Below are 21,863 nucleotides of genomic sequence, written 5' to 3' on the forward strand. Positions count from 1 at the left end.
ATCGATAGATAAATGATTTAAATTAAAACAAATTATAAATAAGATACAAACAAAATATAACATAGACTTTGTATTATATGTTCAAAAAGACAAAAGATGAAAATATATTTTTAATAATAATTATCATTAAAAATTCTTAATATTTAAACAAATTTAAATTTAAATCATTCCTAGAATAATTTGATTTTGATTTAAGTTATTAAAGATTAAAAATTCATGTTAAAAAATGAAGAATTTGGATTTATTTATTTCATATAATAATTAGTTATCTATTTATTTGTATTTCTTAGATTTATTTAATATTTTTTTTTCATATAATAATTAGCTTTATCTGTTTATTTCTAGATTTCTTTTTTTTATTTTATATAATTAACATTTAAGTAAGTCAAATTCGTATAATAATCTATTCTTGTTTTATTTTTTTACATCATTTGATACTATACAATAACAGAACTTTTCTTTACAAGCCAACGACCATACCACGTAGGGCATACTGGTTCTCGTCCGATCACCAAAGTCAAGCTACGTCGGGCATGGTTAGTACTTGGATGGGTGACCGCTTGGGAACACCGTGTGTTGTTGGCATTTTTTTTTTTGTTTTTTATTACATATATATATTAACATGAAATATTTTTACATACAATATTGAAAAAATTTATTCCATTATTTATGTATTGAAAAATCAAATTTTAATATTTCATCATTTTAAAATGATAAAAATAAGTAATAAATAATATTAATATTAAAATTATTTTTTTAGTATTAATATTAATAATTTTTTATTTTTTATGATGCAATTATAATTTTATTTTAATGGAGATATTATTCCTTATATCATGATTTAGATAAAATCAACTTTAATTTCCATTTTATTGAAAAAAATAAAAAAATTAAATAAAAATTAATTTGAAATTATTTATTTTAAATAAATTTTTTCAATATAATAGATAAATAAATAGATTTTTATTAATTTCTATTTCATGAACTTGAATTACAACTTGTATATTTATTTTCATAATTATTTCTATTTCATCTCATAATTATTTATTTTTTTTTATTTTTTAATTTATTTTTTTTAATTATTTTAATTATATCTTATTTATTCTAATTATTTTATTTATTTATATTTTAATCATTATTTTTTTAATCATTTCTTTTCTTTAAAATTTGTTTTAAGCATAATTATTTAATGTTATTACATGTATATATAAAAGAAAAAAAATATCTTTTATTCTTTCAGAAATTTTGTCTTATTTTAATGTTTATTTTAATTTTTTCCATATTTTAATTATATTATATTTTTTTATACTCATTTTATTTACTTTTCAATTGTTTATTGTTGATTGATTAATTGATTATTGTTTATTTAAAATTCCATTTCTATTGTTTGTTCCTCTGTGATTTTTTTATTTTAATTTTTTCTTGCGTTACTTTAATTTTTCTTTTTCTTTATTTTTTTCTGAAAAATTTAATCTCACTTTATCTTATAATTCTTTTTTGAAATATAATTTTTAAATTTTTATATATTTACTCTTATTTTTTTTTTTTTTACATTATTTTTCTTATTTGTTGATATAATGTTACTAATAGTAACTAACTATTTATATAATGTTGAGAATATGAATCTATAATAAATCTATGATAAATTTGTTTGAAAATACAATAATCATCTCATTCTTATTGATATTATTGATTTAAAATGGAATAAAACAATAGCGTTATTAAGTATGAATATTTATTGAATTTTTGAATTAATTTTTAATTAATTAATTAATTAAATAATTATCTTCTAATTAATTATTTATAAATTATTTTTAAAAAGAATTACATTATTTAAATTTAAAATTAATAAATTAAAATAAAATATTAAAAAATAAATGAAATGTACTAACATAATTTCTATAAAAAATAAACAAAATGATTTTCGCGTTTAAAATTTATTAAAATATTTAACATATAGCGCCATCTCTATAATAAATGCACGAACTAGCCACACTTTGTTACCGACAAATTTATTAATGGTCTTTGGTAGTGCCATCTCTTGGCTAAAGATTAGAACTATTTAGATAGACTTAAAATAATTGTTTATAATAATAGAGGATACTAAAATAAATTATAAAAAGAAGAAATTAATTATAAAAAGAAAATTAATAAATTTTGTTTTTGAATTATACTAAGTTATAAGAAGATCATTGCGAACAATATCTAGCGGTCATATTTTAGATTTACATTTACATTTTTCCGATTCGAAGCCACTTTATTACATTCATACTATTTAGTTTAATTTTATTCTCAAATAAAATAAGAGATTTGAAATAATGATAAATTATAAATCATATTATTCTTTAAAGAAAAAAATAATTTTATAAAAATAGAATGACATTCTCTCTCTCTCTCTCTCTCTCTCTCTCTCTCTCTCTCTCTCTCTCTCTCTCTCTGTCACTAAGTAATTTCAAATAAATATAAAGATTTATGGTTTTTATGGAATCTCAATTGTCTTCAATTTAATTGATTCTCTTTTTTAAATTCCAAAAAAAGAAAAAAAGATGGCGAATTGTTTATTTTATTTATTTGTTTATTTTGTTAATTGTTTGTTTATTTTGAAGTAAAAATTAATTGTTTATATCATGAATTGCTATATTTTTAAGATTGTTGTTTCTAAAAATTCATTAAAAGCAAGAATATTATATCTATTTCTTATGTAAAAGATTGAACACTATAATTTTGAATAAAAAAATGATGAAATTTAACTGATTATTTATACGAGTATAATTAAAGAGAACAAAGTAGTAGAAATAGAGATAAAGTAAGAATTAATCATCTGCGTTATCTCTTATAAATATGCCAAAAATATTCAAAAAGGATTTAAGAGATGGCATTAGTTCTTAATTCTTACTCTATGTACTCTATGTCTTATTACTTTATTTTTTAAGAAATATGTTTGATATTCAAAAGATGGCGATAATGGCCAATTCTCATTCTATTTCTTTTTTAATATTTGCTCTTCTTATTTATATTAATTTCATTTGCGATATTCTGGAGATGGCGCTGATTGCCCAATTTTTATTTTATTTCTGTTCTTTTCTTATTATTTGTTTTTCTTGTTCTACTTGCTCTGTAAAATTTATGCACTCAAAAGACGATATTTAATTAATTTTATTATTTTTGCTTAATATATTGATTAAAAATCTTAAAAAAATCTATTCGATCCAATTTTTTTTTTTCATAAATAGATATATCTATTTTTATATATTTTATTATTTTATCATATGTATTACATGTAAATTTTTTTAATAAAATGTTTTTATTTTTTATTAAATTTTGAAAAATACATTTATAAAAATTTATAATTATTTAATAGTAATATACAAATAAATTTAATTTCAAGATATTTATAAGATAATATTATATTTAAAATTGTATAAAAATGTCATAAATTGATACAAATATAAATGTAATTTTTAATTCATAAATAATACAACTCACGTTTTACTATTCGCAATTAAAAAATCTATGAATACATTTTAATATATAATAATATAGGAATATTTATAAAAGAATATATCAAAAAAATTATTTTTAAAATTTGACTTGACTTCATGAACTTTTGTAATTGAATTGAATACATTTCCTATTCTAAATTATAAGGATATACCAAGCACTTCGATTTTTTGCGCGATTGATATTTTAACACATAAAGACACAAAATTCTGTCTCTATTCCTATATCTTATCTGTGATTAAAATATAGACATTAATGTTCTCTTATGTCTGTCTAATATTGTTTTAATATTGTCGATTTGATATATAAATAAATGAAAACTTGTGGCAATAATGTGGCAAAATTATGTTTAGCTATAATTTCATAAAAATAGTTTTGTTTTATTTATTATATTAATTCTATAAGTTTTTAATTTTAATTATAAAATACAAGATAGAAAGTAGATCGCAAATAAAATATAACTTTATATATAATTTTAATATTTATAATTTATTTAATTATAATATTAACATTGTATATAATAAATAAATAAATAAATTTTTTAATTAATTAATCGGTGAGAATAATTAAAGTAAAAATAAACAAATTTTATCTCAAAAATTATTAATCGAATGAATAAGATTTTTTTTTACTTAAGAGAATATTAATAAATACTATAAGTCGTTTTTTAATATAATAAAATTTACTTTTATTATTCCAAAATTATAAAGAAACTTTCATTTTTCAATTTTCTGAATAAAAGTTTTATTAATAATTACTTTATAAAAGTTTGAAAAAATAGTATTACATCATTTGAAATTTATTTTATAATATAATTCACTTAAAAACTTAGAATTATTCAAAATATTATTTACTTTCTTATTTATATTCTTAATCTGTTTATATATAATTAAAGTTTATGATATATTTTACCCGTCTATTTTTCAATATTTATATAACATAATTATTATAGTTACGATAATGAATCGAAAAAAATTACATTATTTATACTAAAAAATATTTTGTTAAATATTGTCAATATTTATAAATGAAATTTTTTTTTTCAAATGTTCAAAAATCAGATCAGAATACTGGAAATACAGAAAATATTAATGACTTGGTAAATATACGTAATATGGCAAACAATGTTTGTTAATGGACCGATAAAAATGACGACTAGACATGGTTACAACTTTTCTAGAAACGTTTTAATAGTTTTAAAAATGATAATAGAAGTTTATTTTACCCAGTTATCCAATTCACATTTTTTTTATCTACAAAAATTCGTTTTCTTCTTTTTTCTTCTTTTATAAAAAATCTATCTATTTAGTCGATTCATACGTGGAAATAAAAGATATATTTTTTTCAAACTATCTTAAATAGATGTTATTCTATTCGAAGAGTTTGATTATTTATTGTATACTGTATTCAAATAAAAAAATAAATATTATAAATAATTTTCTGATTGTTATATATCAATGATTTACTATATAAATGTTGTATATTTTTTGTAATTTTTTTTATATGTATTCATGTAATTTTTTACTATTTCTTTACTATTGTTTATTGTACATACCTACCATCCATATTTACCATGTAATCTTTAAACATGTTTTTTCCTTGAAAACATTAAAAGTGAACATATAACATTTGTATCATAAATATAATATTTATATATTTATATAACTCATAGATATAATATTTTTCAAGAAATATTTGTATTTTTGTTCACACGTTGTGCAACTTAGTTTTACCTATTCAGAATATTCATTTAATGTAAGTACACATTTATTCATATATATATTTATGACAATTATATACAATTTTTTAAAGAGAAATATCTATTAAACATTATTTAATAAATAAAACTGTTTTCTATTAGAATATCCATTTCATAAAATTCATTAAAAAAAAATCAATTATATTTAAAAAAATCAATTATAATATAACATTTTTCAAAAAACGAAAAACAAAATAAAAAGACTGTAATATATACATATATGTATATAATCTTCAAATGAGAAACATCTACGTAGGTTCATACATCAAGAAATGAAATAAATACAATTTTTCAAAGAAAATATCTATTCAATAGATATTTGATAGAAGTACCTATCAAATTTGTTTTTACATCCGTTAAAGAAAAACGATTAATATTTGTGTTTATTTTTTTTTGTATAAACGCTAATTACAATCGAAATAGTTATTATCGTCCTTTTTTGATGGCAACATAACAGAGAATAGTTCAATTGTCGGTTAACCTTTCGTTCAACGGAACAATCAACATTAGTTTACCGCCAGCTGCTTCCTAAACGCAATAGGCCGCCACGTGATAATCACACGCTTGGCATATGAGACGTATTCGTTGCTTGAAAATTTTCCTACCCAAGTTTTCCAATTCCTTCCATGGGGATTACGTTACAAAATGTGTACGATTCATCGAACACGCGCGTATACGCAATCTTATCGGTAGAACTGTCAAGTATGGCGAATTCTTTTCCATTAAGTGAATATATTACAAATTCTTTGCATGAATCTCTTACATGTTTTCCTTCGAAGTTTCCTTTGATTGAAAAATACACTAATAGAATAATTCCGGAAAACCAATGTCCTCCTCAACTTATTCTCCTCAATTCGAGGTTATACATCGTTGGCAGATAGAATTGAGCATTGTGAAAATAAACTCTTATTTAGAAATAAAACTAAAAAGTAATAAATAATAAGTAATAAAACTCTTAATTGTAGTAATTTTATTTGAATAAAATTTTACTTCATCTTAAATAATATTGTTTGAATATTATTATATATATATATTGTTTGAATATAATTATATATAATATTATTATATTAAATAATATTGTTTGAATATTATTGTATTTCGAAAGATAAATTATTTTAATATTTGATTTAATTTGATATCTTATTTGATTTCACTATAAAAATATGAAGAATTTTCTTGTATTTAGATATATATATATTCCTTTTTCTAATTTTTGAATTTTTAAAATTTTTAAAATTATCTATTTTAATTATTTTCCTGAAAATGTCTAATTGTGTTTTTTATATAAGAAATATATTATTTATTATACTTTATTTTCTCTTATTATTTAAATAATTAAATGTTTGATAAATAAATGATTTGAAAATAATTTATAAATAAAATTTTAAAATTTATTTCTAAACATATCTATTTGAAATAAATTTATTTCCTATTAAATATATTTGAAGTAATTATTTTTTCTTTTTATTTTTTATTTTTATTATAAACAAAAAATGTTCAATCCTGATATCAGACTGTTATTTTATATTTTTGTTACAATTTTTTAATACATGCATTTATATTACGTTATTTTTTTTACATTTTGGCATCGATTTATGCAAGAGCTTGAGTCATCTTGTATTTGAAAATTTGCAAATACATATCCAGTTAATTATCCATCGTTTTTCTAGAAATAATCAAGGAAATTCCAAATACATTTGGCAACAGATTTATCATAAAATATTGTGAAATTGTCACGATATTTAAAATTTAAATATGATTTATTGCTAATAACTATTCAAATGTATGAGAAATTAAATAAAACAAGTTAATTGACACGTTATATGTATACTTTGAAATTGCGCATAAAAGTCTGCATTTAGTACTCTAAAGTATCAAATGTAAAATGCGTTGAAAAACCTTGGCAATGAAATGAAACATGTTTTTGATGAAATATACGAAATATATGAAACGTTTAAGTATTTCATTTTGCAGCAATTTTTTAAAACATTAACGTTGTAATGCATTATAAGATACGAAGTCTCTAATTTTATTTCCTTACGTATTTATTTTTCTTATTGTTTCTTTAAAATTTTCCATTTTTTTTATCTTCTTAAAGTAATCAAACGATTTAATCTTTCCAAATATTTGCCGCAATAAATTTTACATTTTTGTTATTCATCAAATTAAATTTTAAATCTCTGTGTTATTAATTACCTCAATAAATACTTCAATTAATGCCACATTTTCCTTTTTCTACATTAGCATTATTGTGCAAGGGATTAAAATGCAATATTGCGCAACAAAATAAATATTTATTATAAAATTCACTATAAATCTCTATTATTAATATTATTTCTATTATTAATTATTTCATTAAATATTTTAATTAATATCACATTCTCCTTTTTTCGCCTTATCAGTACAATATTGTGAAATGAAATAAATCTTCGTTCTAAAATTCAGTATAAAAATAATTGATAACTAAAAATAATACTTAGTGATCTCTCTGAAGAAGTATTTTGCAACTTTGTGGGTCATGGTTTTATGTTAAGCTCTAGATTTTGAAATATAAACAAATCTAACAAAAGAATAAAAAAATAAGAAACAGCCAAAAAAAAAAATTTTTTTTATTTTTTTATAGATTTGAAAAATAATATAAATTATATACAAAATCAAAAAATGTAAAATATAAATTAAAGATAGCAAAAGTATGTTCATTATAAATTTTTTATATTTAAAGTATTTTTAACAATTATCTCACTTATATTTGTACAAATTAAATTTTTTTTTTATAAATGGTATAATAAAAGTAATTATAAAATTATCTATTAATTTCTCATTTCATATTGTATCACATCGAATTCTAAAAATTGCGTATGTTATTCACGTTATATAAATTCTGGGAGTGAAAATTACATGAAATTCAAAGAAACAAGTTCAAGTTCGATTTTACAGTAGACTACTAAATTATGTTATATTTGTACGATCGTCCTCGAGCCAACTTTTGCGGTAGACGATAAAATTTAGACCAGACAGAGTTTATGGCGAATAAACCGAATTTCAGAATTTTTCGCGGATAACATCGATGACGACGAATCGAATAGTCGCCAACCACGAATGCCAGAAACATCGATGCTTCGTGACTTATAATGCTGTAGTTACTTTAACTTTGATGTCATTCAGAATATTCTATATACATGTCGATCATAAAAATCTTCAAACGTTTTATGCAATCTTAACTAACAATCTTAACCAATGAAAATTCTTTTTTTAGCGAATAATAAAAAATTATGAATGCATGAAACTTCGAATTCATTTTAAGAGAATAAAATTATTCTTTTTATATTTTTTTCTTTAAAATATAAATTTATAATGATGATATGAGATAAAATAAAATTTTAAATATATAATTTTATATTATTATATTTATATTTTATATTATTATATAATTATATAAATAATAATTTAGATTTTTTATCTTTTTGTAAAAAATATTTTCAGACGAAATTGTATTTGTACATAAAAAAAATTCTGAAAATTTAAATTGCTTTCACCTTCTCAAAGAAATTTTCTTTATAACAGTTGTTTCACATTACGCTCTATATACACTCAAACTTTCATTTAAATCTGAATTTTTAAGTAAGATATATTTGCTTATAAAATAATATATGAAATCTCGTTTGAATGACTGGCAGTGACTTTTTTATTTTATTATAATATATGTATAGAGGACGATGTAAATGAGATAACTCGTATATCTTTATTTTATTGTTATTTTTATAGATGTGGAAAAATGTTATTTGTGAAATATGACAGCAAAATTTAGAAATTGAAAAGCATTGTATGAAATAAATAATATAAAATAGAAGACAAAAATTTCTCAAAATACTTATTTATAAATTAATATATATGTATTTAAAAAAGATTTCTTCTAAGATATATTTCTTTATAAATATATATAAGTTAATATTGAAAAGCATAATAATAAATATAAAATGAAAGCAGAATGAACGGTTCGATGATAATATATTAAATTTATACTTGTAATACGTAAATGATTGATAAGAAATATAATATAATTACATTGAGACAAAAATATCAATTATTTCGTTCAAAGTTGATATGTCATGTATATATATATCATATAATATATATACATATATATATACGATTAATTTTGAAATGCAAATAATGATATTTATGTATGATTACTATATCTATTTATTAATAATATATTTATAAATAAATATTTATATACATTTTTTTTTATATATACATTTATATACATTTATATACATTTTTTTAATTTTATAATAAATATATATGTATATATAATATATATATATTATTTATTCACAAATATATATGTATTATTGAAAAAAATAAGCAACATTGCGAAATGTTGCTTTGCATTTCTTCCACTTTGTTAAACGTATATATTTTACTTATATTGCATTTATTTTATCTAATTTTTTAATTTCACATTATATTTTAATGTAAAAATATTTTCTTCTTTCAATAACTTATTATAATATTTAAATACAAGTTATGTAAAATTATAATAGAATACGATTTTCAATTGCAGCATATATTTTTGAATAAAAATCATTATTGAAATAAGAATTATAACTCATCACATTGATAATTAAATTCTACAAATGCTCAGCCACAGAGTACAAGTATAGCAGGTTTAAATTTACGCGCGCGTAGCTGAAAATATTGAAGGCGATTGGATAGACGTCGGTCCTCTTGAAAGTACTTCTTGCGCATTCAAATATAAACTCAGAAGCCAGGTCACGGCTTGAAAATAATTCTGGGCATTTAGGAAGGCAACCTATTACTTTTAGACCGACATAGACTTGTGACGCATGTAATCCCCTTTGCCTCCCTTACCGACTATGCTCTCATTTCGATGACACCCTTCATTGAATCATTGAAATCAAAAGATTTAACGCAATTAAAATAATTTATTTCTTTAAATAAAAAGTTAATAATTTTATATGGATATTTTATTTTATTAAGTAAACTATTATTTGTTTTTTTATTCATTTTATTGTTAATTTATAGCTAATAAATTTGTCTTCAACGTTAATGGTAATAGTAATGCTCATAAAAATAAATAATAAGTAGTAACTAATAATAATAAAAATAATGATACTAATATTGGTTTAAAATAATTGCTATTTATTTAATTTCTTCTTTTAGTAATAATAATGATAATAATATTAATTACAAATTAGCATCTACTGATAATAAATATTATTTGTAGAAAAATATGGATATTATTTTTAAACTTTTATTATTATTTTTTTGAATGACTTATATTCTTTAATCTCTGGAAATATACGAAGGATTCAAGCAGAATCTTCCACAAATTTTTTAAAATTTAGCACATAAATATTTTCTCATAAAAAAAATGCGCTATTAGATAATAAGAATATATGCAAGTATTTTTTATTAGTCATTGTAGTTATCTAATATGTGACGATGTAATATGTGATATATCTAATATCTTAATGTTTTTTAAAGAAACACGAATTTAGTTTTAATAATCTTTAAGATATTTTATATTTCAATTACAAAAATGTGCGTAACAATAAGAAATTTAGTGGAGAAATAAACAATTTTTCTATTTATCATTGTCAGAAAGATGAAAATGAAAATAGATAATATGTTCAATCTTTAGCTTTTTTTTGAACTTCATCAACTTCGTAACACGAAAGCACTTATGATGGCTACCATGGTTGTGTATGCGTTTCTCTTTTAAATTAGAAATATTATATTAATTTCATTCGTTTTTATTGTTTCAGAATCCTTGCAATTGTTGTCGCATCTTGGTGAGTGACCTTATATTAATGGATTATTTAAGAAATGTTCATATCTTAAACAAATCCTAAGGCACTTATTTCAGGAAAGAAAAATTAGCTCGAGGCACGTAATATGTTACATATTATAATCCATTGCTCTTTTCTTCTTTGTAATTTTTTAGAGATTGATTCTTTAAAATTTGAAATTACATTATACAAATTACACTATTCACTATTTTGCACATATCATTTTTAATTTTCTTCGAAAGCAATTCTATTTCTGCTTTGGCTACTTGAAAGATATAAATTAATGGTTAGGATTCGAACAATTTCTGTGTTGTTCTTCCAAATTTTTCAGCTTTTGATTGTTTTGTCTTATTAGTTATTCGATTATTCGATAAAATCATTGTAATCTAGTCTCTATAATTAATTTGAAATAATTTTTTTCATAACTTATGATCAACGTTAGTATGATCAAATATGATAACCTACGCGTAGGATAGACTAGGCTAGATTAGATTAGATTATGTATTAGCTAAAAATTTAGTGTATTAGCTAAATTAAACTTCGACTCTTCTATGCACTGCTTGTCATTACAATTCTTTGTGATTAATTTTCAACTAGCTTTTTTTTATGATGATCAAATATAATTAACTCGCGGTTATCTTTAGCTTTTTAATAACTGTTCCATTTATTTAGACTTAATCTATTTTATCTATATAATCTATTTTATCTGATTAAAAATATAATCAAATTCTTTGTTCATTTAAAAAAAGAATTCACTATGAACGAAAAGAAATTAATTTCGAACAAAAAAATTACTTATTACAAATTATATAAATTTTCGTTAATTTGAATGAACAAAATGATTCTAGTGATCATATAATAGTAAGCCCATAATAAAATTTAGAGCTTTCTTCATAAATTTTTCTTTTCTACAATGTAATATATTATTATTCTTGTTAATTTTACATTCTCATGAAAATAATTTCATAAATGTATAAAGAAATTCTTAAAAAAAATTGATTCTATTTTTGTTTATAGTAATTCGACAAGATGTATTGGCATTTTATCTTTGAACTTATATTGATGTCGCTTTCACTAATGTAAATAATGTCTTCTATAAAAATTATATGTATACAATATACATATATTATATACATATTTTCTAACTTTTTAAAATTGTATGAATAAAGTTGTTATGAAATAACAAAGTATGACGTCGTTATGATAGTATATCGATCACTTCTGCTTTTACGCATATACGTAACGTAGTTTCCTATTGTTATAGATAAATCGATTTTCAAGCGATATTATTATCAACGTCCACATTGTGTACCATTGAAGCTAATCTTCTCTAGTCTATATATTTTCTTATATTAAATACAATGTCATCTGACATTTCAAACGACATTAGCTAAGAATGTATTATTTTTTTAATTAAATTTAAAAATGTGAAATATCATAAATGTGAAATATCATAAATGTGAAAAATGTCACATTTTAATTTTACCTTATCTAATTAAAAAAAAATCATAATGTAACATTTAATACTTGAAAAAATGCCATTTCTATATATAATAATTTTTATATGAGAAAAATCAATTATAATCAATATAACGAAAGTTTTAAAAGAAAAATCTTAGAAAAAGAAATTTTTTAAATTAATTTAGTAATATCAATAGGTGCTACATACGAAATATATAAATTTATTTTCTCGTCAAAATTTATTCCAAATTAAAATTATTTTCAGAAAATTTGATTATTTTGTAATTATGTTTTATAATTTATAAGCTGAAAACTCATTTATTCAACAATGACTTTTTTCTCTATAAGTAATTCAAAAATTGTGAATTTTTAGTTCATTATTGCAATTAATATACGATTATAAACGATCTATACGTACAAGTAGATATTATATCATAACGATAAAATAATTTCATTTTTATAAATGACATAATGATCATTTGGAAAATATATATTATAGAAGGAATTTTTCGATAAATTTTATATTTAATATCAATTGTTTCATTAGATCAATGATCTCTATCAGACTCGATAGCAGTAATTCTATTTTCGTTTAATCGCTAAACTAAGCGGCACGATGTCTGAAAATAGCTTAAGGCGGTAACTCTCCATGAAGTCGATCAATCGGTTTCTAATTGAAGAAACTTTCCGTGGTATAGCAACGAGAGATGCCATGTTTCCAACACGTGATATTTACGTGTCCTTTTGACGTCAATAGGAAAATCTGCGAAATTTGATCTTGCGAAAATTTGAATCATTAATTGAAAATAACAGAAAATTCTATGATTTATTGTTCATATTGAAATTGTACGCATTATTATATTTAATACGATGAAAAATTAATAAAACGATAGTTTGATAATTTCCTGTCAAAATTTATTTCTAAAAATTTGAAATTTGAAATATGAAATACGATTTGTACATTATATTACAATTCACGTTATTTTTAAATATAATTTTAGGTTATATTATGTTTAATATAACTTATAAAATTATTTGCTTATTTAGAATAAGTACATAACATGAAATAAGGAAGAAAGATATTAAGCTTTTAATACTATTTAATATTATAATGGAAAGAAAGATTGGTACAAAAAATATGATAAAAAGATATGATAAATTAATTCCATTAATTATAAAAAAATTTTAATATTACTCTATATTATATATATAAGAATTTTATAAATGAGATAATTTATAACTTTTTATATTTTTTTATACTTATATTTATTTGTTAAAAAAAAAGAAAGCTTTCATTTAATATAAAGCAGTCATTTATGAGTAATAATTATAATAATCTTGCAATATATGTACAATATAGTAATTAGTAAAATAGTACAGTATAGTAATTAATTAAATAGTGCAATTAATCATATATTAATAGAAATTTAAATATTAAATAAGAAGCAAGAAAATATTTGATTAAAATGACAATCAGTCAATCAATTTATAAGAATTTAGAATTAAAAATGTGTTAAGTTTTATAAAGGACATTGAAAAGAATAATATGTGGTTTTAGGAAGATAGGAAAATGTAAATATCTTTTATTATATCTTTTAATCATTTCATGTTAAATTACTTGCTTAAATTTTTATTATATTTTTAAGTATTATCCTAAAGTATTATCTTAATAATATTATTATCATAATAATAAATTTACTTATTCTTTACTGATTATTGTTTTTTTAATGAGCATAAAAAGAAGGGAATTCCAATATTTAAATTTTTCATTAATATTTATTTTAAAATTGAAAATTAAATATTTTTAATTGAATTTTCGTTGTTTACTTGTTAATTTACCCATATTCCCAAAAAGTACATCTATCTTGTTAATATAATAAATAATAGATTTCAATTTAATATTTATATAGATATATGTATATAGAATCTCTATAGAAAATTAATGAGAATAAGAGTAGAGAATGCAAAAATCAATCAGAAAAAACCAATTTTTTTTAATTAACTTTATTTTCGATAAAATCAAAATTGAAAAATTTTCAAATAGAAGTAAATTTGGCTAATTTCCAATTGGCATGAATATGGATTATTGATAAGAAGATACGTAAAAATATAGAAGATACGTAAAAAGTATAGAATCGAATTTTATTGCTTAAATTTTTCTTTTTTTAAAAAATTGAGATTGAAATTAAATAAATAATTAAATAATAATGATTTTTATAAATTTCAAATTCGATTTTCTTGAAAATTAATTTTTACAAAAAAAGATTTCATATTTTCATATTAAAAATTTTATATTCTAAATAATTCCATGATCTTGACTTTTAAAAATGAAATAAGATTTATCAATAAACTTCAACTTATAAATATCAATTATCTATAATACTATTGATTAATTTTATATATATAATAAAATTTATATATATATAAAACTTATTTAATTAAATTTATCGTTGAAAAAATTTCTAATAATTTTTCTATTGCATCTTATTCTGCAAATTATTCAAAAAATAAATACCTTTGAAATATTATAGTTTTTAGAACGATTTCTGATGTATGTATATTTTGAACCTTGGCCAATAAGCGTCTTTATAGCAGGAAAGAATTATACATTTGCGTCAGAAGGTTCCTTCACGTTTCAGACAAATGGTTCTAAACTGCCCGTATTGAAGCCGGTTGAAACAATGTTATTTACCTCCAACGATTTGCTGAATACAAAGAGGCATCTGTCTTCGGTAATTTTGCTTGTAAATTCACTAGTTATTGGTCATACTTGTACACGCAGATGGCAAGATACATCGATGTAAATTATCAACATACGGATATTTGTCACTTGTTGACAATGAATTTGCATGTTGTCAATAATCGTCAAAACAGACTCAAATGTCATGTGAAAATAATCCTGAGAATTATAGCATCATTTTATTATTCTATTGTTTTTAAAGTATACGTTTAACCTTGTCGAATATGACAAAATAATTAATTGATGAAATGATCTATAAGTTAGAGAGTTTTAATTATTCATAAAGACGGATGTTTTATCCATTTCGATGACCTTAAGATATTGTGTTGCGAATGTCAATATTTTGGATAAATAATTTTGTTTGTAACCTATAATCATTAGACAATTTTAGTTTTAATGATATAATGCTATATTATTGCAAAAATATTTACATATTTAATATTATTCATATTAATATTTGGAAATTTTGAATATTATTCCCGAATTTGTTATTTTGTATACGAGAAAATTATATAAGTATATATATAGTTTATTGTTTATTATACCTTATATTTGTCATTTACTGTTTAAAGCTTTCAAATAAAAGAATGATATATTAAAAAAATTATTTCGAATATAAAAATAATTAAATGAAATTATAAAATAGAAGAGATATATTGTAAAGTATCAATCATAGAAAAAATATCTTTTTACAAAATAAGTCAATATTAATATGATATAAAAAATGTAATATTTTATTTTTATTTAAAATCTATTTTACAAGTATCATCATTATAAAAAAATTTACATATTTACATATTTATTTACATATTTATAATTATATATTTATTTACATATTTATAAATTATAATAACTATATTTTCACATTATAGCAATAAATATTAATTATATTTAATTATATATTATAAAATTAATTATATTTAAATAATTCTTTTATATACAAAGAAGTAAATTCAGAGAAAAGAAGTAAATGTGGGAATGTTAGTATGAGTAACTATATATTGTATTTTTGCATTATTATAATCTGAAATTTAGAGTATGTTTTGATATATGTGGTTGCATATCATCTATTCCATTTTCATTTATAATAGATACCAATCATTGAAAAATAACATTCTAAATTATTTTTCAGAATTGATATATATATGAAAATATAACTGCTTAGACTATATTTCTAATTTATTGCTTTGAAAGATCGATATACAACACTATTAGAAATTTTTGCACGTATTTTGGAACTAAAGATGAATACCGATTATGTACATAAGCATATGTACATAAGCATACGAAAAGTAAAGATGAAATTAATCAAAAAATATTGATCTTGATAACATGTCTCAACTTCATTGAAATTAATATAAAATAATTTATTAATATTTCTAAGTATTTATTTTTTATTATAGAATATTTTATATTTTTATCAAATATATCAATTATAATTTTTAAATATAACTTAAATATCAAATACAAGTTTTTTTATTCTAAAGTATCTTTAAATTAAAATGATATAGAAAGTTAGTTTTTTATAATTATAAATTATTATTTTATAAATAAATTGTAAATAAATATAAAAAATTACTAAAATTCTCGTTATTACAATTATCATAAGTTGCAATTGTTTCATTAATTTCATGTTTATAAGAATACCATAAACTTAGTGTCAGATAACAAAGCAATTTACATCAATTTACTAAACATAAGTCTAAACCTTATTATTTCATAGAAGCTAATATAGGGTCTTTGAAGTTTATAGACAACCTTCATTTCTAAAATTTAGTCATTGAAAAATAAAGAAAAGTTGGATATAAATATAAACATTTACATTAATAGAATATAATTAAATATACAAAATAGAATCCTATTTATTCATGAAAAGATACTCAAAAAGAAAATTCACTTCAATCAAGATGTTAATCTTTATCAAACTAATCTCAAAGTTTCGAGCGTAGTTATAGATATAGAAATATTTATATATAGGTATTAAAGAATTCAATTATAAATAGTATTATATATTATAATATCTCAATACTTTTTATCATTTTTTGAATTGGAAGTCTTTTTTCGTAATATTCAAATAACTTGCACCTATATCTCCATATAAGATAAAGAAAATTAAAAAAATTAACACAGTTTTATCATAGCGATATGACTAATGACTGTCTATGAGTTAACGTAATTAAGGTAAGATCACCTTGATATCCTTGTAAAATATGATAATGAATATTCAAAATATGATAAGGTAGAGTAAAAATTTGTCCATTTTTTAGTGAACTAAATTTTTTTGAATACTTTTTATAAAAAAATAGCATTTTTTTCAAATTTTTAAATAAAATAAATCCTTGCCCATATACGTTAGAATATATATAAATTATAATTATTATGATCAATAAAAATATTTATTTTTATTTTCAATAAAAAATATTAATGTAACCTGTATGTAATCTAATCTGTTTTCACTGTTTCTACTGATCAAATTATTTCAAATTTACGTAACATTAAAATAAATAAATTCTAACAGTCATTCATGAAGATCATAATAGTCATCAATTAAAAATGACAATAGTAATCTCTGAATAAACTTTAAGATTCTATAGATTAGAAATCATTAATATATATCATTTTGAAAATTAGATATAACTTATTTTTCTCTAATTCATTACAATCCATATAATTAATAATATATTAATTTACACATAATTTAATAATATATTCATTGCTAAAAAAAAAATCTATCTTGGAAGAGAATTTGCATTGCAATTTCTAACAGAAATAACAATAATTTCTAAAAGAAAATATATTGAAATATTTTATTTGTTTATTTTATTTGTTTTATTTATTCATCTCGAAGATTTTGTATTCGATACTTTTTTTTTTATCTATGCTTTTTGTAAGCATCGTATAATTTTACTTACTAACTTCAATAACTATATACTTACATTGACGATATAGTATGATTTACCGTGACGTAATTCAAACCAATGAATCTTTCTTAACTGGTAGAGAACTAAAACAGATGGTTCAATAAAATAAAAATCATTGCTATAAAACATTAAATAATCAGAATTCAAAAATATGTTTGAAAACTATATTTTCTATATTTGCATATAATTTTACTTGTAATAATTTTTAATTAGATTTAAAATTAACAACAGATTTTCTTCTCTTGTCAAAATGTTATTTTATAATTGCAAATATAATAAAATAAGGAAATAATAATGAATAATTTAATATATTGACAATATTATAAATTTATTTATCTGGATTTTATTCTATTTAAAAAATTTACGAAATAAAAAATATCTTTTTTATTTTCGAATTATTGCATATTAAATACTCATTGTTCGTAATTTGATAATAAATTATATATTACATAAAATAAAAGTACCAAAAGAAAATTATAAAATTTCAAATAAAAAAATATTTTTTTTGTTTATACATATAATATTAATTTGTTCTTATAATTTTCTCGTATTAATTATTATAAGTTAATAATTAATAATAAATATATTAATTACTTATAAAACTTATATTTAATTCTTAGTAAGATATAAAAATGCAAATAAAATTATTTACAGATTGCAAATCACAATAATCCAAGATAAAATGGCAATGCCATCTGAGTGAAAATAACCAGTTATTATAATTATACGATTATAAATAGAAATAAACCGAACTTCCAGTTAATTATATATAGCACAGACAGACTTTTATCAAGTTAACACGATGTGGAAAACATGATAAAAAATAAATTTAGCTTCGCATTTTTAATCATTTTTAATCGCATTTCTTCAGAAAATGAACAATATGAGTTATAAAAAATCATTAATTATAAAACGAATTTTTTTGATTATTAATTTCTAAAATTTTCTTTTCTTTTTTTTTATATTTAAACATAAAATCTGTTGGAAAAATAGAAAAAACAATTTTTTTATTTAATTTTAATTTATCATAGTTTTTTACAATTCGAAGATCATAAATATTTTTACATTAATATCTATGATTTATAGTTACGAGAGGCTCAAAAACTCTTATCCAATTATCATAAAATTAAATACTTTTCTTGCAATTTCCTGATAATAAAGAAATTCTATAATACTATATGTAATATAGTAATATGTATAACACTAATAATAATGAATATACATATTTTCTTATAAATTTTAAATTTTAAATTTATTAAAACAAAAATTAAAAGATATGATAAAATTCTTTCAAAAGAATGTCTTTTAAAAAAATTTACAATTGTATTATAGATTTATAGCACAGTATATAATATGTCTCTAAAATTTAAAAATGAATTTTTTTCATATATTATATTTTCATTTAATATATTATACATACATATGGCTGCTTGGTATTGGTGTAACTTAAAATGTAAATTTTAGAGAAAAAACTTTTTAAAATTTACATTTTTAGAAATACTATTATAAATACTAAATATTTTAATTATTTAATAATTATGGTTTTTTAGTAAACTTATATATTTATATAAAATTAATGTAAATCTTGTATTCAATAAAAGGAAATTTGAAATTTTTTGAATTGTGTTACTATCAATACTAATTACTTTGTTCAATTTTTCATAATAAGTATAAAATTAATGACAAATTATATTGTATTAATGATAACATATATTTCTACAATATTATATGATTATCTCTGTTTTTAAATTTGTGCAATATTTATTTGAACTAAGTATTTTGTTATTTTGATAGAGGTTTTTAATAAAGATTTATATATAATCCTCTTTCAAACTCATCAAATATAAAGTATAAATTAATACATGTATCAGAAGCATTTCTCAATCCAATTATCACTTATACTACTATTAGATAAAAATAAGAAAAGCTTCTTGAATGATAATCAATATTGTTTTTAATAATTTAATACTAGTACGCGTGTTATCATAATCCTTATTTATTTTTTTTTTTCGTTTCGAAAAACGGAAAATAGAGGTTAAGATTGTTAATAATATTTGATAGATATTAGAAAAATACAAAATGGAATTATTTATCTGTAGATCATAAAATATCCCTTCAAATACACTGAATTATATAAATTATATGTTGAAAATTTTTGCCTTGATCCGACATTAATTTATTACTGTCTCATACATATACGTATTTCGAGATGAACTTATTCGTTTTGTTATAAAATTATAACTCATTGTCAAGTTAAAAATATTTGTTTCTTTAACGAACGTAACGATATAATAATCTTAAAACTTAGTCTTACACGTGGAATGTATAAACAAACGATACTATATAAGATATTATAACGATTATTATATAAATGTTATAACGATTTGTTTTTATCATTAAAATCAAAATGTTACAACGAATGAACAAAAATATTATAACAAATGTAGAGAAAAATAATTTATAATATATGTTTGTACTTATGTTTTTTTCTAAAAATAGATCGAAACTTGATTTTTAAATTTTGAAATATATGAAATTCAAATTCGAAAATGTATGATGTTTCAAAATTTGAAATTCTGAAAATCTAAAATTTATATTTTTCGTGGGAAAATTTTATCAAAAATTATAATCTTAGTAAAAAATCTTCAAAAATTTTAAAATTTTCTAAGAATTCTTCAAATTTATTCATAATTATAGCCATATAGTAATAAAGAAAGATTATAATAAATTATAATAATAATAGTTATATTTTTGATGTATAAAAAATTAATTTTTAATTTTTATATTTTATCTTTTCTCTATTTAAACTATTATAATGAATCAGTGAAATCATATATAAGATCAATTATAATAAATTTGAAATTTAAACACGAACTTAAATATTTATTATTATTATTTACCTAAGATTCAAAAATTTTAAATATCATTTTATCATTTCAAATTAAAAATTGAAATTTCGAAATTCCGTTATTTTATCACAATTTTTCCGTTTAAAGTAATTATTATAAATGGTAATTTTATTATAAATTATGGAAGTTATTAACCTTAAATCTTTTTATTTAACAGCTTAAAAGATATTAGTAAATTTTTAAATACATATTTATATTTATTAATTATATTTATTATTATATTATTATATTATATATATATATATTTATTATTATATTTATTATATAAAATATATCACAATGAGATGCTAAGAAAAGACGATAAAGAACAAAATTCTAGAAACAAATAGTATACTAGTAAATATATATAATTCAATGTTCTATTTAATTTTAATTGCAACTTGATTTAAAAGTTATTCAATGTTATAATATTTATTAAATTATATATTTGTTATATACATACATGTTATAATTACATAATAACAAATATTGAAAAAAAAAAATAGAGTATTATATTAAAAATTAAGTATTATATTCTATATTCTGTATTCTATATATATTTTCTTTTATTATTCTATAATAAATTTTAAATTAAATATGTATAATTTTATACTAATTATAGTATAAACAGAGCATTTTACTTTCATATAAAATGAAAAATAATTTTATTAATACATTTTTCAAAACTTTTATTGATTGGAAATTTATTAAAAAATTATGCTTTATTGTATTTCTATAAAATATAAATCTATCTACTATTATTTTCTTAATAAAAAA

General features: G+C 19.4%; 1 protein-coding gene and 1 non-coding gene across 7 annotated transcripts in view; both read left to right on the plus strand.

Moving 5' to 3' along the window:
- The window catches only part of LOC122714459, a 76,323-nt gene that overhangs the window by 37,162 nt on the left and 17,298 nt on the right, over window positions 1-21,863 (plus strand). For 3 of the 6 annotated variants that reach the window (XM_043935796.1, XM_043935798.1, XM_043935799.1), the window contains exon 3: window positions 11,053-11,079. The exons of the other annotated variants lie outside the window; for them this stretch is intronic. In XM_043935796.1, the coding sequence (XP_043791731.1) occupies window positions 11,053-11,079 (27 nt within the window). The remainder of the gene's footprint in view (window positions 1-11,052; window positions 11,080-21,863) is intronic. 6 annotated transcript variants of the gene reach the window in all.
- LOC122714546 lies at window positions 467-585 on the plus strand. The gene has a single exon (XR_006346672.1). It is a non-coding gene; the product is annotated as a 5S ribosomal RNA (ribosomal RNA).

Source organism: Apis laboriosa, unplaced genomic scaffold (genome assembly GCF_014066325.1).
Source record: "Apis laboriosa isolate Shangri-la unplaced genomic scaffold, ASM1406632v1 scaffold30_cov140, whole genome shotgun sequence".
Lineage (NCBI taxonomy): Eukaryota > Metazoa > Arthropoda > Insecta > Hymenoptera > Apidae > Apis > Apis laboriosa.